The 17,977-nt window shown below is 41.7% G+C and overlaps 1 protein-coding gene across 2 annotated transcripts in view; it reads right to left on the reverse strand.

Moving 5' to 3' along the window:
- DNAJC15 (DnaJ heat shock protein family (Hsp40) member C15) overlaps positions 1-16,656 on the reverse strand; it is an 89,919-nt gene extending 73,263 nt beyond the window's left edge. Inside the window, exon 1 of one of the 2 annotated variants that reach the window (XM_017871020.1) lies at positions 16,327-16,656. In XM_017871020.1, the coding sequence (XP_017726509.1) occupies positions 16,327-16,434 (108 nt within the window). In that variant the 5' untranslated portion in view covers positions 16,435-16,656. The remainder of the gene's footprint in view (positions 1-16,326) is intronic. The other variant, XM_017871021.1, reaches the window with a different exon arrangement.
- Between the last annotated feature and the right edge of the window lie 1,321 nt (positions 16,657-17,977).

Genomic DNA, 17,977 nt, shown 5'->3' on the forward strand with positions numbered 1-17,977 from the left:
TAGACCAGACAACATGTAAAATATAAAGTCAACTTCCATCTATATAACATTATGGAGTCATTTCAAGATGATAACCAGGTAACAGGTTATTACCCCCACAGATAAACAGGTAAGTCAAAAAGAGACGAAAATTTCAAAGCCAAAACCAAATTGTAGTTGGAAAATTAAGCCAGAAAAAATATTTTAAAAAGACCTCAGCATTTGAAAGAATTTGTTAGGATGAAAGAACTACAGTAGGCTCTATATCTTTGCTTTGTGGGGCTTGATGGCTGGCACATATGTCAAGTCTAGTAATGCAACTTCTGAGAATTGTTCTTTGGCCTGAAGCTTCAGATACAGCTGCTCTCAAAGGTTCAGTCTTCTGGGCAGCTCAAAGTTCATTTGAGTCTAGGGGTGATATTCTTTAACTTGCTCATCCCTGCTATTTAATTCACTAGTCCTAAATGTATCTCCTTTTTTTTTTTTTGAGACTGAGTCTCGCTCTGTCGCCCAGGATGGAGCGCAGTGGTGTGACCTCAGCTCACTGAAAGCTACGCCTCCCGGGGACCACCAATTCTTCTGTCTCAGCCTCCCGAGTAACTGGTACTACAAGCACACACCACCACGCCCGGCTAATTTTTGTATTTTTAGTGGAGATGAGGTTTCACCATATTGGTCAGGCTGGTCTTGAACTCCTGACTTCAGGTGATCCACCTGCCTCGGCCTCCCAAAGTGCTGGGATTACAGGCTTGAGCCACTGTACCCAGCCAAATTTATCTCTTTCAAGTTTAAATAGTATCCTTAGTTTTGTTTTCTAACATTTGAAGGAAAGGGCCTTTATCACCCAACCAACACCGTTTATCATTTTATTATTGTAGTGAAATTTCTTTTGGAGACAGAGCCTCCCTCTGTTGCTCAGGCTGGAGTGCAGTGGCTGGATCTCAGATCACTGCAAGCTCCGCCTTCCGGGTTCACGTCATTCTCCTGCCTCAGCCTCCCGAGTAGCTGGGACTACAGGCGCCCGCCACCGCGCCTGGCTAATTTTTTATATTTTTTGGTAGAGACGGGGTTTCACCGTGTTAGCCAGGATGGTCTCGATCTCCTGACCTCGTGATCTGCCCGTCTCAGCCTCCCAAAGTGCTGGGATTACAGGCTTGCGTCACCGCGCCCGGCCTGTAGTGAAATTTTAGTAGAATTTTTTGGCCAATGAATTTCTAAAGTCCGGAATTAAGTTCTGAACTATTTTGCCTATGTCTTCAAATTACCCTTCCCTTGGTGTCCCCACCCGCCGACTGCTAGACACTCAATCACATACTTCTCCCCTCAATAAATTTACTTGTTGACCCTTTCTGGAAATTTTTCATTTCTGTTTGATTGCACGGAAAGGTGCATGCAAAAGCACACGCAGACTTCTAGGTACAGAAACACTATAATTTTATACAAAAAGATGTTTCTGTTTCATTTTCAATAGTTTCCACAGGATGTTTTGTTGACATTTCTGACTGTAATAATAAATTAAGTCAATGTCACAGAATCATAGAGTTGAAAAAAATGACAGAGAATATTAGTCAAAACCCACATTTTATGAGGAAGACACTGAGGGCCTGAGAAGTTACATGCTTGCAAACTGCAGCCACAATTATCAGTGTCTGCACCGGCCTACAGCCCAGGGATCCTACTTCCAGACCACAGCTCATACCTTCAAGCAACAATCTGAAGTCACTCCCACACTCCCTTTAATGGATTATAAAAATTACTCAAGATTGGGCCGGGCGTGGCAGCTCATGCCTGTAATCCCAGCTCTTTGGGAGGCTGAGGCGGGGTGGCGGGTGGATCACGAGGTCAGGAGATCGAGATCATCCTGGCTAACACGGTGAAACCCGTCTCTACTGAAAATACAAAAAATTAGCTGGGCGAGGTGGCCTGTGCCTGCAGTCCCAGCTACTCGGGAGGCTGAGGCAGGAGAATGGCGTAAACCCGGGAGGCGGAGCTTGCAGTGAGCCAAGATGGCGCCACTGCACTCCCGCCTGGGCAACAGAGCGAGACTCGTCTCAAAAAAAAAAAAAAAAAAAAAATTGAATAGTTTGATAAGTATGAAAGTGGCATTACTAGTCTCTCTTTCAGCTTTTCTTCTGGATAGGGCCAGGTGACAATCTGTTATATCTCCAGTACACAGCCTGTTAATAACGAGAGGTATACATTTTGGCCAACAAATTGAAGTCTTACAAACTGTCAAAAGAATGGTTCAATGAACAATCTCCTGAACTGATGCTGGGAATACAAATTAGGACAATGTGTCTAGAGGTTACTTTCATCACAGGAGTCAACAACCTTAAATATACGAATGTCTTGAGGCTTAGTAACTACAATTCAAAAAATTTATCCTAAGAAAATAATCAGAAAAATCCATTAAAACATTTAAGAGAAAATTCATCAGTGTGTTTTATTTGTAATACAAAAAAAAAATGGAAACAATCTGACTATCCAACAATGGGGGAATCATTAAATAAATTAAGGCACGTGTAAAATACGGATCGACAATTAAATATATTATTGAGGAATGTTTAACAACCATATGTTAAGTACAGAATAAAAGCAGGCTATAAAAAAAGAACGTTTTCATTAAAACATAGTCTTGGAATCATCAGACTTTAGAATCAAAGAAATATGCGTTTTGGCTCCTTACATGTCAGCTCCATGACCTGCCCAAGTTACATGACCTCTATGTGTTCCTTCATCTGTAAAATGAGGATGATGACTGTACCTAATTCCTTGGCTTGATACGAATTTTTGTAAGTTAGGTCATTCATATACATAAACTAGTATATTTAACATGGTATAAACAGTCAACAAATGGTAGCTATTACAATTACTATATATTACATAATCATTTCTTTTAAAATCAGGGGTAAAATAAAGGTTATTTAAAAAAGAAAATCTTAGGAAGATCTCACCTAGTGAGATGGGTTTAACAAGTTTTAACTTCAGAAGGCAGTTTAAAATAAACTGTCTACTGAACTGTCTACTTTAAAATAAACTTTTGAAATGAATTCTTCCTGACATTCTTCATAAGAACAACTACATTGATCTTTGGTGTCTCCCTTTTTATCCTTGCACTTAAATCTGCACCCTGATCATAAAAATGATCCCACCGCGTCTCTAGCTGGCCTCCTTCCTATCAAGTACTCCGACAAGCTTTTATTATACTGACTTTGAAGTCTCTGGCAAGAACCCCTCAAACTCTTTTTCAGCTTATATCTGATGTACACCTTATCTGCAACATTTTGTAGTTTTGCGTATTTCTTTTTGCTTGGGAAATCATCCCCTTTAATGAAAGCTACTTTTACTCCCTTAAAGCAAACCATTTTACTTTAAGGCAGTGGCTGCTACGGCCTGTCTGGAGCGGCCCCCACAAGGTCGCTACCTGCAGAGCGGAAGGTGCTGTGGGGGCTGGCCATTCAGCAGATCTGCCGGGAGCTGGGAACAGGCAGGAGGCTCCCCACCTACCAGCTCAGCAGGGTAGGAGCCAGTGCTCCTGGGCGCAGCTGCAGCTGCCCAGCTGCACTCTCAGGGGCCCAGGAAGCCCCCTGCCCCTGCAGGCTCATAAGTGCCTGCTCCCGCTCCCTGGTCTCTCCCCACTCCCGACATCCACCCAGTGTGGGGCAAAGTTGTGGCTAAGCTGAGGCTCTGTCTCAACCCAGCTGGGCATGCATGCACTAAGAGCGGGTGCTGACAGGCCAGCCCCCTGCCACTTCGGCCCCCTCTAGACTTCGGGCACAAGCCCGGGAGGGAGATCCGGCCGAGGGGCTGAGGGTAGCTTGGCACGGGCCTGTGGGCTCCCCGCAGCACCCAGAGCCAGGGTGCCGTGAAGGGCACGTTGGTGGCAGCAGGATGTTGTGAGGTTCCTGGGCAGGAAGGGTTGGGTCCCCGTGGAACCCCCCCTCCTTGAAGCTAGGATTGGCCTGAAGCCTGGGGACCAGGCTGCCAGTTCTGGGTGAAGTCCACCAACCGGAGTATGAAGTTCATTGATGACCAATCGGCCAATTGGATGGTGCTTTTTCCAGGCCTGCCCATGGCCACCCACGGACCAATCAACAAGCAGTTCCTCCCTTCTGAGCACAAAAAACCCTGCAGACTCAGCCAGACACCCTTACAGGATGACCTGCCTGCAGACAGGAGCTACACACTCCGGTCTCCTTTCTGTTGAGGGCTGCACTGGGTGTGGTGGTGCGACCTGTATTCCCAAGCTACTCAGGAGGCTGAGGTCGGAGGACTGCTTGAGCCTGGAAGGCTGAAGTTGCAGTGAGCTGAGATTGCATCACTGCACTCCAGCCTGGATGACAGCGAGACCCTGTCCCAAAAAAAAAAAAAAGAAAGAAAGAAACTGAAAAACATTTTGTCCAATCACAATAAAAAAAAAAATAACAAAATAAAATGGAATCTGGAAAAAAGTCTTCAGATAAGAAGGCAGACCTTTCAGAATCCAATTTTTAAAATGTAAAATTAAATTGGTACTTTGGACTGGACACAGTGGCTTACACATGTAATCCCAGCACTTTGAGAAGCAGAGGTGGGAGAATCCCTTGAGCCCAGGAGTTCAAGACCAGCCTGGGCAACACAGCAAGACCCCAGCTCTACAAAACATAAAAATAAAAGAATTAGCCAGGCATGATGGCACACTCCTGTGGTCCCAGCTCCTTGAGAAGCTGAAATGGGAGGATCACTTCAGCCTGGGAAATTGAGACTGCAGTGAGCTATGATCACGCCACTGTACACCACCAGCCTGGGAGACAGAGCAAGATGCTGTCTCAAAAGAAATAAAAATTAAAAATTAAAAAAAAATTGGTACTTTGAAAACAATTATTATTTACAAATCAATATGGAAATTATTCACAAACCACATAATACATATAGAAATCTCTTAAGTACTATATAGTAACGAAGTCCTTGAATTAAACTCTAACATCACTGCAGCTAGGCATTATTTGGGGAGGAAAGTGCAGTTTAAAGGACCATTCTTTTCCCCCTTGGTTTACTTCTCTTCAGTTCTAATGCCTACTATATAAAACTAGTTTTCAGTGTGGTGGTGACTGTTGAATTCTAGGTATTCCAAAAGGAAGTGAAAATCATTCTCCTGAAGACCATATTCAGTCCTTTAGAGGAATGAATATGCAATAATATTTTACCTTATACCCAGAGATAGGTTCTTTACTGTTCACTTGACCTGTACTAAGATTCTATAACAAACTTGAAATATAATGACAAATGGCAGAAAGGTTAATGAGTCTCTTTCTCTCTACTTCCTTTCACAATCCCCTAGCAGCACCCTCCCTCCATTAGCAGTCCCTAACACCAGATATTGAAAAACAAAATAAAGCCCAAACCAAACACACACAAATGCGCTTTACTGAAGCTTAGGGAAAAATTTTACTATCCTTGATGGACTGAAAGCAGCAGCCATGTGTACCGAGACAAGGATATCTTTTACTCTCATCAGTTATATAGGGAAAAGACAAAGGAATTGGGGAAGATTTGGGTGGGAGGACAAAAATGGATTAGGATCTGAAGTTATGACCCAGAACGAAGCTCCCCATGAGATCAAATGTTATATACACTGGATTCATTGGAGAAATGCCTGATTTTAGGACTGTGGCAGGAAATACACAAAATGAGCCTAGAGCACCATGTAGTGCCAGAATGCAAGGAAGTGCTCAAAAAACCCCCCACAATGTTGGGGGTGTGTCAAAGGTACACAAGGGTCAACTAAAAGAGATCCCAGGTCGGGCGCGATGGCTCAAGCCTGTAATCCCAGCACTTTGGGAGGCCGAGGCGGGCGGATCACGAGGTCAGGAGATCGAGACCATCTTGGCTACATGGTGAAACCAACCGTCTCTACTAAAAAATACAAAAAATTAAGCCGGGCGTCGGTGGCGGGCTGCCTGTAGTCCCAGCTACCGGGCAGGCTGAGGCGGAGGAGATGGCCGTGAACCCGGAGGGGAAGCTTGCAGTGAGCCGAGGATCGCCACACTGCACTCCAGCCCTGGGCGGACACAGCCAGGACTCCGTCTCAAAAAATAAAATAAAATAAAATAAATATAAAATAAAATAAAATAAAAGAGATCCCAATGGCCAAAGATAAAACAGCTTGAGCAACAAAATATAGTAGTGGATTATAATCCAAAGCATAAAATTAATATCCATGAAACCAAACTAATATAAATAAGTAATAAATGGGTATAAAAGGACAAATCTCCCACACAGAAGAATTCCAAATAATCTGACAGATTACACTTAAGGAGGGAGAGCATAACTCTCTATTCCTTAAATATGGGCTGCACAAAGTGACTTTCCTTCACAAAGTGCAGTATTCAAATAAAGTTTACAGTTAAGGAAACTCAAATACTACCGCATCAGATTAGATCAACATCAATTGCAATAAATATGTTTACAGTATGTACACTTCATATGATGTGATGAAAACGGCACTTCACTTTTCTTTCTTTCTTTTTTTTTTTTTCTGAGATGAAGTTTTGCTCTTGTTGCCCAGGCTGGAGTGCAATGGCATGATCTTGGCTCACTATAACCTCCACCTCCCAGGTTCAAGCAATTCTCCTGCCTCAGCTTCCCAAGTAGCTGGGATTACAGGTACGTGCCACCATGCCCAGCTAATTTTTGTATGTTTAGTAGAGATGGGTTTTGCCATGTTGACCAGGCTGGTCTCGATCTCCTGACCTCAGGTGATCTACCTGCCTCGGCCTCCCAAAGTGCTGGGATTACAGGCATGAGCCACTGTGCCCAGCCTGGCACATCACTTTTCTGATCTTCCTCCCAAAAACCTAAAACCCAGTCCAATCATGAGAAAAACATCTAAGAAATTCCAGTAGGGGTATCCCACAAAATACCTAACCAGTATGCTTCAAACCTGTCAAGGTCATCAAAATAAGGCAAGTCTGAAAACTGTCACAGCCACAAGGAGCCAAAAGAGATGTGAAAACTAAATGTAATGTGGTACCTGGTTGAGATCTTGGAACAGAAAAAGGACATCAGCTAAAAAGCATGGGAATCTGAATCAAATATGACTCGGGTTAATAATAATGTATCAATATTGGTTTATTTTATTTTTTTTTCCAATTGGGTCTCATTCTGTCACCCAGGCTGCAGTGCAGTGGTATGATCATAATTCACTGTAACCTTGAACTCCTGGGCTCAACTGATCCTACCACCTCAGCCTCACAAGAAACTAAGACTACTGGCATATGCCACCACAAGTGACTAATTTTTTAAGTTTTCTGTAGAAATGGGGTCTCACTAGATTGTCTTGATGTGGTTTGGATCTGTGTCCCTGAGCAAATCTCACTTTCAACTGTAATGCCCAATGTGGGAGGTGGGGCTGGTGGGAGGTGACTGGGTCATGGCGGCAATTTCTCATGGGTGGTTTAGCACGATCCCCTTGGTGCTATTCCTGTGATAGTGAGTTCTTTAGAGTGCGGTGGTGCGACCTGGGTTCACTGCAGCCTCCACCTCCCGGGTTCAAGGTATTCTCCTGCCTCAAGCCTTCTGAGTAGCTGGGTCTACAGGTGTGCGCCACCACACCCGGCTAATTTTTGTATTTTTTAGTAAAAGTGGGGTTTCGCCATCTTGACCAGGCTGGTCTTGAACTCCTGGCCTCAAGTGATCTGCCCGCCTTGGCCTCCCAAAGTGCCAGGATTACGAGTGTGAGCCACCATGCCTGGCAACAGTACTTATTTCATCCCCAATAGCATGGAAATTATATTCCAAGAACATAAGACAGTGCAAATGGAATTACTCAAAATAATACTCTATTTCCCTTACACTGTGGATTAAGGGAACACTTAGCATTTCAAAAAGTTTTTTCTAACACTGCTTTAAGGAGACTGTGCTTTCAAATTTCTCAGTATCAGTGGAATTCAAAATACAGCTGAAAACAGATGTGTTGGTCCCAGGCCTAGCTGCATTCACCAATCAATTCCTTGGCTACTCTCTGTACTGTTAGAAGAGCTAAGTCCTACAGGCTCTTGTGTCAGCTGGCTCCCAGTAGAGTCAGACCAATGGGATGCGACAGTGAAAGACTGGACAGTGAAAACAAGGAAGAAACCACGGCATTACCGCCCCTTCCTCTCCGTCTTTAGCAACTGCTCCAGCAGCAGCAGTGGCTCCAGTTCCCCCTAAGCAGACATCCATGGTTCCAATTAATGCAGAGTGGTTTTGAAAAACACCAACTCCTCCCTTTGGCCCTATAGCTCTAGGAGTGCTACTGGTTCCTTGCTGTTCCCAATCTCTGGATTGCTTCACTATCCTGTTTCGCTTCTCAACAACTCCATTAGCTATGAAACCAATTCCTGGAATTACATTTCCCTTGTTTTACATATTTAAGTTATATGTTTTCCTAGTTAGACCTTGACTGACATAATTAGAAAAGTTTAAGGGGAAAGAGAAACAAAGAGAATATTCTGAATAAGAGCAGAGGCAAGCACAGTACCTCTGGGATTCATCTACTTCTCAAATGTGTGACCTTGCACAAATTATTTCAGTGCTTTAAGCCTCAATTTATTTGTCTACAAGTAGAGGGTTATAATAGTAATAGTATCTATACCTCCTAGGGTTACTATATAGACTAAATGAGCTCATGCATTTAAAACATTAGCATAAGGCCTGGCACAAAACACTTCAGCTATCATCACTGTTACTGCTGCCATCATCTCCTCCTCTATACTCCCAGAGTACTGACCACCGTAACGCATGTGATTCTCCTGAAGGCCTCCACTGATCATACAACTCCTACAAAACTAACTGCCTACCAATTTGGTCCACATTCCTTAACCTGCCATTTGGAGCTATCTACAGTCGTAACCCAACCTACCTTTCCTTATTTTTCTCCCTTGATATAACCCACATTTTAGAAAACTTGTTTTCTCTTTCTGGTTTCTTTTGAAAAATCAAATGTCTGGTAATAATGGTTTATTCCAATGATCTGCCTCCTTTAGAAAAGCAAGTGCTCTCTCATTTTGCTAGAATCATCACTCATGTAATACAATACCATTTAACCCAGTCATCCCCTCACTTGTTTCTGCTACCTGCCTAGCCCCTTTAAGCATCGGAACTTGCTACCTCTGCCTAAGATTTTTTTATCTTTTTAACTTAACTCATATTCTTCCCTTTTCTCATTCCCTTTTCTCAATGTTCAACTCATTCAACTCACTTTTCACAAAGTTTTCTGATTCCCCAAATAAGAAACAATGGCTCATTCCTATGAAATCAAGCAGTTTATCCATGTATCTCTCTTACGACACACCTATGCCTTAGTCTTTCATTCACTTATCCTTGAAAAGACATTTACTAAGTATCTGCAACCTATCCCATACTGTGATTGACCCTAGAAGTCATTCTCAAAAGTGCATCAGACAGGATCTCCGCTGCGGGGGAGTTCCCAGTCTAGGAGTCTAGGTTTAGTTTCTGGTCAAGTCCCTTGAGGAGAAAATGCATATTTGATTAATCTTTGTATCCACTATAGCACTTAGGCTCAGAACCTTACCTAATAATGTATGACTCCATAAATAGTGTTAAATGGATGAATAAATAAATGAACAAAAATATGTCAGCACTTAGAGAGCCTGTCTTTAATTGGGCATTTAAATTTGATCCAAATTTGCCTCCTAGAGCAACTGTTTTCATAAAGTTTTACTGGAACATGGCCACATTTATTTATTGTCTATATGTTCACTCTACAACAGTGTAGTTGTGATAGAGGCTATATGGTCTGCAGAGCCTGAAATGTTTACTATGTAACCCTTTACAAATTAAGTTTGCTATCCTCTGCCCTTGAGGGTGGCAATCCTGGTTTATCTATATCCTCCCCATACACACTTAGTTTATAGCGTCCATATATTTGGTGTTACCCAAAAATCTATTAAAATGAATTTAATTGACAAATTAAAAACAGAACCTATTTTCTTTTAAAACAGAACCTATTTCTAAGTTGGAGACTGCCTGTGTTATTGGAAATATTAATAAGCAATGATCAAAACTTGAAAAAGCACATCAGAAGTCAGAGTATTACACGTACTCTGATTACACACATATTTATTAGATGCTTACATTTTAGGCCTCTCTTGACTATTACAAAAGTCAAAGAGGCATAGTCTCATTTATCTTATTCTTTTTTTAATTCCTTAAGGCTGTCCGTTCATCACTCTGTAACATTTCCCTAATCTACTTATCTCCAAGCTAGTTGGTTTCATTTGTTTGTTAATTTAATAATTCAACAAAAATTTATGAGGCAGAGCAATCATATGCCTGGTACTATGTTGGGAACTGAATGAGTACTCTTAAAACTTCATCCCCATCTATAAAGAATATCTAATTTTAGTTAAAAAGGCATATTTCAAAGAGAAGAAACATTATCTAAATAATGGCAGCAAATCAACAAATGGACCGTGTCAGGTATCTGGTACCACTACCTGGTTTCAAATATCCACTAGAAAGTCAAAATAACAACAACAATTTAAAAAAAAAAAAAAACAGAAAAATTACTTCAAACGTTCCACTACCATGAATCAAAAAATTTCTGAAAACTGGGAAAACAGATCACTCCATCATAGCTGCTACAGCTGAGGGGGGAAAACAAGGCATCAAAATTTTTTACAAATTCCCTGAGGCATTTTATTCTCCTAAACAACATAAGCAGTAAATTACCTTTTAGATAAATATAAATTGCCTGAAAGTGTTATAAAATGCTAAATCTTCCATTTTGAGACTGAAAATTTGAGTCCAAGAAAAACAATAGTTGTACCAGAGGGAAATGAAGAAGAAAAAAAAGTATTCTTCCTCCTCACAAGAGGGGTGGTAGTTGTGATGGAGACAGGAAAGACGGAGACTATTCACTCATTCAAAAAATACTTACTTAGCTTTTACCACATAAACATTTATTTGGCATGTGCCAGGACTTACGCTAAGTTCTGGGGAAAGAGCAGTGAGCAAGACAGACACACACCCTTGCTCTCCCTTAGAGGTTAACATGTAAGAGGACTCTACAAGGAAAAAATACAGGTGTCCATATGATATTAAAATCAAATATCCATGTTTATTTATTAAGTTGCTCAATAATAACAGAATAGCTATTTCGTAGACAAACAATTAAATAACTATCATGTGCCAATTACAATGCCAATCACAGATACAGTGTTTTCCCTGAGGACTTCACACCATAGGTGCTTATACTAATATAAATTATTTTGATGTATCTTAATAAACTATAATAAAAACTTGTGCAACTTCCTAAGGAAACACAGTATAAAACAATTTTCTTCTACTAGGCAAGGGGAACTGGGGTCAGGGAAGGCTTCACATTGGAAGTGTCTTAAAAAAAAAAAATGAATATGAGTTAGCCAGGAAAAGAATTTCAGAGAGAAGAGAAAGCTCTAGTAAAGTCACAAAACCATAAAATTTCATGAAGGAAACTTAATGTAACTATAGTACAGGGTACAGTGCAATGGAGGGGATGGGAATGTGGCTGGATATGTCATTTGAGGATCAGTACATGAAGAGTACTGTATAAGATCCTGAGAAAGGTTTAGATCGTGTTAAACTCATAAAAAGGGACGGTATCATTAACAAGTCTGTATTGCAGAAAAATAACTGATGGCAGTGTGAAGTTTAGAAAGCATACAACGCCAGAAGCAAAGAGACTTGTTTTTAAAGGCGATCACTACAGGCCAGAGTAGAGACGATAAAGACTAAGAGAATAGCAAGGGAAGGAATAGCAAGAAAACAATTACAGATATGAGGCTAAGTGACTGATGAACTGAATGGTGGAGGTAAAGGAGAAAGTGGAGTTGATGATGGCACTAGTCAAGAAAGGGGAAAGAAGAGGAGAATCAGCCTGTTCAGGGAAGACTATAATGAGCTACATTTTAAATAAGCTGAATTTTCTATTTTTGCTTATGGTTCTCACTGGTAGACATCTGGAAATTCTTACTGACTCCATTCACTAAAAGAAAAGTTCTTCTCATTTCTTCCCATTCAAGAATAACATTCATTCATTCAACAATTTCTTTTTGGAATGTTTACCACACATCAGGCACCATTATAAATGCTAGAAATACATATCAGAGAACAAATAAAGTCCCTGTCCATGAAATTTAACATTCTAGCCTTCTACTATGGTGTAAAAAACGGTGGGGAAGAATCAGTTAGGCTGGGTGCGGTGACTCATCCCTAAAATCCCAGCACTTTGGGAGGCTGAGGAGGGTGGATCACTTGAGGTAAGGAGTGTGAGACCAGCCTGGCAGACATGGTGAAACCCCATCTCTACTGAAAATACAAATATTAGCTGGGCGTGGTAGCAGGCGCCTGTGGTCCCAGCTACTTGGGAGGCTGACGCAGAAGACTCAGGTGAACCTGTGAGGCGGAGGCTGCAGTGAGCCAAGATCCCGCCATTGCGCTCCAGCCTGGGCAACAGAGCGAGACTTCATCTCAAAAAAAAAAAAAAGTGAAAAATATAGGTATACAGTACATAATCCATGTGATTGATTACCAATGTAAGCTTCAAAGTATTGTTAAAGCATGTTTTAAAACATGTTATCATTACAAAATAGTAAAAGTACTGTCTTATTTTTGGAAATGAATGCCTGAAAATATGTGTGTTTGACAGGTTTTAGTTTTCACATATCAGGATTGTTTATAACGAAACATGCATGTGTCTAGTTTTTTTACACGTTACACTATCCTAATAATAACAACAGTTGTGAGGGTGGGAGGAGAGCATCAGGAAGAACAGCTAATGTATGCTGGGCTTAATACCTAGGTGATGAGACGATCTGTGCAGCAAACCACCACGGCACACATTGACCTGTGTAACAAACCTGCACATCTAGCACATGTACCCCTGAACTTAAAAACTGAAGAAAAATAAAAATAATAGGAGTTACAGTTTTCAGGAAAGTAATGAAACTAACTGACTACCATTTCATACAAACTGAGTTTTGTTCAAACTGCTTTAAAATTTGATAATAATCTCCTCTTAAAGTTTCTTTTCTACTTTTCCATGAGAAACAGCTTTGCTAGTGCAAAGTTTGATCACGACTTCTATTAAACCATTAATTGTAAAATGCTATTTTATTCAAGATGCTACATAGATATTTTGCCTATTTTTAAAAATTATTTTAATCTTTTAAATAGGCTACTGAACACTAGTTCTTAGTTTCAAAAGGGAAGCTTACCTAAGAAAAAGTTATTTAATAAATATGACAAGATATATTTATTTCTTTTGATTTTCTTTTAGAGAGACAGGGGTCTCACTATGTTGCCCAGCCTGGGTCACGAACCCCTGGGCTCAAGTAATCCTTCCACCTGACCTTCCCAAATTGCTAGAATTACAGGCATGAGCCACCATGCCCAGCCCAAGAAGATATATTTCATAAACCTTAAAATGAATTACATTTATAAAATAGCGTGCAAGTTTTTTTCTTTAACTCATTGACAAACATTATTTTCTATTTTCAATAAGATTACCAAATATGCCCCACACCTAGGCCATTTTTTTCCTTTCCTAATATTTACCTTTTGTCAGCTTCTCACTGCTTTTAGTACTTCCAAGTTGCCTAAAGTTGTGATCAACAATCTTCTGCCTCATTATTTGTCATTGCCTGGACCAGGAACTCCCAAAAGAAGCAGAACAATCCCTAAGGGACATTCTGAAAGTACATGAGGCCCTGTTTGGTTGCACAATAATTTGAATAGAAAGGAGGGTATTTGGTGGATGGGGGACTATTGATCCTAAGAAGTCCTAAAATACATGAGACAATCCTGTATAACAAAGAACTGTTTGCATCCCTCAATTTTAAAAGATTAAGTAGGGAGGGGGGAGGGATTGCATTAGGAGTTATACCTGATATAAATGACGAATTGATGGGTGCTGAAGAGTTGATGGGTGCAGCACACCAACAGCCACAAGTATACATATGTAACAAACCTGCACGTTATGCACATGTACCCTAGAACTTAAAGTATAATAATAAAAAAAAATCAGAATGAAAAAATAAAATAAAATAAAAGATTAAGTAGGTGAAAAGTTTATGATAATCTTAGTCCAGAACTTTATTATATATAAATATGTCATTATTACACTGTTTTAATACAGACTGAATCTTCCACAAGTGCAAGTGCCATGTAAATTGAGGGAGATTCCACTCTTTTGTTCAAATTTTTACCAGAAATTGTTCGCCATTTAGGAAAAATAAGTTTGTAAAGAACGATGGTCCTTCTGCTATTTGAAGAGCCAATATAATACATTTGATAAACAATTTGCATTGGTAGCTGTCACACACACAGTGATTCTATGAATTGGTGCAATATGCCAGCAACTAATAATTACTCATTATGTTTTCTAATGTAGTAATGTCTAAGTATTTACATATTTAAATTGTAGACATGTTAACATGTTATTTTCTTTTTTTTTTTTTGAGACAAAGTCTTGCTCCATCGCCCAGGCTGGAGTGCAGTGGCGTAATCTCCGCTCACTGCAACCTCTGCCCCCTGCAACCTCTGCCCCCCAGGTTCAAGCAGTTCTGCCTCAGCCTCCCTAGTAGCTGGAATTATAGACATGTGTTACCACGCCCAAATAATTTTTGTATTTTTAGTGGAGACAGGGTTTTGCCCTGTTGGCCAGGCTGGTCTCGAACTCCTGACCTCAAGTGATCCGCCCGCCTCAGCCTCCCAAAGTGCTGGGATTATAGGAGCGAGACACCGCACGCAGCCTGTAGACATGTTTTCTAATAAAATATTTCACCTTTATGTCTCAATTAAAGCATTATATTGATTATTAAAAGTTATGTTTATAGGTAGATTATATTGTCTATGAATCTGACTTCAGGATTTCAGGATATTACAGGACACAGACAGTTTCAGAATCACTGGCCTACACTTTAGCCTTCATGTACCTGGACTACTAAAGATGCTTCCTATCTGATACTCTGGATTCTGTAAACTCTCTCCTCTTCCAAGTAAAAATACCTACAGATGTAAAAATCACCAATATTAGTTCTATCTTCCAATTACCACAGCTCCCAACTACCTTGAAAGCCTGATACTGGCTTTCAGTTTTTACAATTCTCCACAAAACGATCACTTCTGCCTAATCTTGTTCAGCTATATCATACACTGAATACTATATCCAGAAATCCGTATTTCTAAGGAGTCAGCAAGTCATAACGGAAAAGGTGTAGCATTTGGAATCGTAGATCTGCCACTTACCAGGGATGATCCTGGACACGTTAATTAAAACTTTCTAAATCTCTATTGCCTCTTTTTTTTTTTTTCCTTTGTTGGAGACAGGGTCTAGCTCTGTCTCTCAGGCTGAAGTGCAGTGGCGAAATCATAGCTCACTATAACCTCAAACTCCTGGGCTCAAGTGATCCTCCAGACCCAGCCTCCCAAGTAGCTAGGACTACAGGCTCACACCACGACGCCCAGCTGATATTTTTCATTTTTCTTTTGCAGAGATGGCGTCTCCTATGTTGTACAGGCTGGCCTCCAACTCATGGTCTCAAGTGATCCTCCTGCCTGGCCTTCCTAAAGCGCTGGGATTACAAGCCTAAACCACCACTTGGACAATTTTTCATATTGAATGTTGAAATATTACCGTGCAACTGTGCATGTATCAGGTTAAAGATAATACATCGTTAAAACTAAACCCACCTGTTTCTCTTCGCTTAACATGGCTACAGAAAACGTAAAAATACGTATGCGGCTCACAATATGTTTCTGTTGGACACTTCTCTGTTAGACCCTTCCTTTTTCCACCTCCACGGTTCATCCTGAATACACCACTTGCAGTTTCCAACAGAGCCCTGTTTCTGTGCCGTAGACTTTGGAGATACTACTCCTGGTACCTGGAACACTTTTTCCCCTTCTCTTTGCTGAATGAACTGCTTTTATTCATTAAGATCTTAATTTTTAACTACAGCTTTCTCCAAGAAGCGTCCCTGATCCCACCACGTCCCCTGCAAAACGGTATTAGTGCCTCCTATGAGATAGGAAAATCCACATACAGCACTTACACTGTATTTGCAATTGCCTATTTTCTGGTTTGTGTCCCAGACAAGACTGGAAGCTCCTTGAGGAGACAGATCCTCAGAACTGCTCCGTCTTCCACGCCCAATCGTCAAAGCCAAGCACAAGGCGGTCTCTCCACTGAACAAATGAGCGTTAGGGCACAGACAGTGAGCGAATACGGGGGAGTACAAAGGTTCAAAGGTGAGGCGGTAGAGAGGGCTGAAGCAGAAACTACAAGGGAGCCAGAGAGGGGTGGAGACCGCTGGCAGCACTCACCAGTCCCTGCTGGTCGACGTCGGCGTCGGGTCGTTTGGCCGAGGGCTGCAAATACTCAGCGTAACGCAACCCCTCGCCAACTGGGGCGATGACACCACGGGCAGCCATGGCAATGCGGCCCGGAGACGCAAGGCGCCGCGGCGATGACTACGAGGCGGCCTTAGGGACAAACTAGTTAGCGCGGTTTCTTCTCGCAGCTCCACTGCACTCTGCGCTCCCTGTGCTATTAAAGGCAAGGGTCCCAGAAGCTACCCTTCTCACCCGAGCTGGGCAATGTGTCCCGTGCAAGCTCGGGGTCAGATTCCGAAAAGAGCCAAGGGCACTGGGACGTTTTCGAATCACACTCGCAGGCGCAGAGCCAACGCCGACCCTCAGGGAGCATTATATACTTGGGCCTGGCCCCTCCCCAGGCCTCCCTAAGGGACTGGGCTTAAGCCCTGTGATCTGATGTTGGTCGAATCAGATGCCTGCCCATTAAGCTCGGAGTCTAGCTCTAGTGCCTGAGGGTGGGCTTGCTTGAGCTTTCCTGACCCCCTTCCGGGCAGCCTTTCTTCCTACCCTCAACTACTGTTCGCACTTCTGTTTAATGCCACAGTTCTCCCACCCCAGGAGAGAAATTGAAGAGACAATTTGCTTACACCACCCCCAAGTAAATGGCTGTATTTAAGGTGAAATTACACAGAAGAAACTTGTGGCCCGGCGCGGTGGCTCACGCTGTAATCTCGGCACTTTGGGAGGCCGAGGCAGGTGAATCACAATAGGCCAGGAGTTTGAGACCAACTTGGCCGACAAGGTGAAATCAAGGCTCTACTAAAAATACAAAGGTTAGCCAGGTGTGGTGGCGCGTCCTTGTAATCCCAGCTACTCAGGAGCCTGAGCAGGGAAAGAAAGTTGTAAGCAAGTCTGTAAATCTTACTCTCCCTCAAATGAGTTTGTGCTGATTTGTATATATAAAAGCTCATTTTATTATTAAGCTTTTTTTTTTTTTTTTTTTTTTTTTTTTGAGACGGAGTCTCCTTCTGTTGCCCAGGCTGAATGCAGTGGCGCGATCTCCGGCTCACTGCAACCTCTGCCTCCCGAGTAGCTGGGATTAAAGGCACGTGCCGCCACACCTGGCTAATTTTTGTATTTTTAGTAGAGACGAGGTTTCACCGTGTTAGCCAGGCTGGTCTCAAACTCCTGATCTCAGGTGATCCGCCCGCCTCAGCCTCCCAAAATGCTGAGATTACAGGCATGAGTCACCGCGCCTGGCTTCCATCAAGCTTTTTAAAGCAAAAATTAACCAGCAGTTGAAGCTTATGGTGTTTTCCAACTCCTGTACCAACTTGGCAGCTCTTTTGCTCCTTATACCCTTTGCAGAATCAGTTGACAGGAAGAAAAATCTTTATTTTTGTTTTCTATTCCTGAATTTAAAGTTTTGAGGGTCTATTAATTTGTTCACTGAGTTAATATTATTAGCATGCCTAAGAAGTTAGGTCCTAGAAATTTACAATCTTGTAGGGAAGATAACACTGACACAGAATAATGATAATACATACCAGAACATGAACACATGCATTGCACAGCACTATAAAGAGAACTGGACTGGGAATGAAACCGCCATTGCAAAATTACAACCGAGAAAGAGATCTGGCCCAATCAACACCATCTT

Source organism: Rhinopithecus bieti, unplaced genomic scaffold, assembly GCF_001698545.2.
Source record: "Rhinopithecus bieti isolate Rb0 unplaced genomic scaffold, ASM169854v2 scaffold_5273, whole genome shotgun sequence".
Classification (NCBI taxonomy): Eukaryota; Metazoa; Chordata; class Mammalia; order Primates; family Cercopithecidae; genus Rhinopithecus; species Rhinopithecus bieti.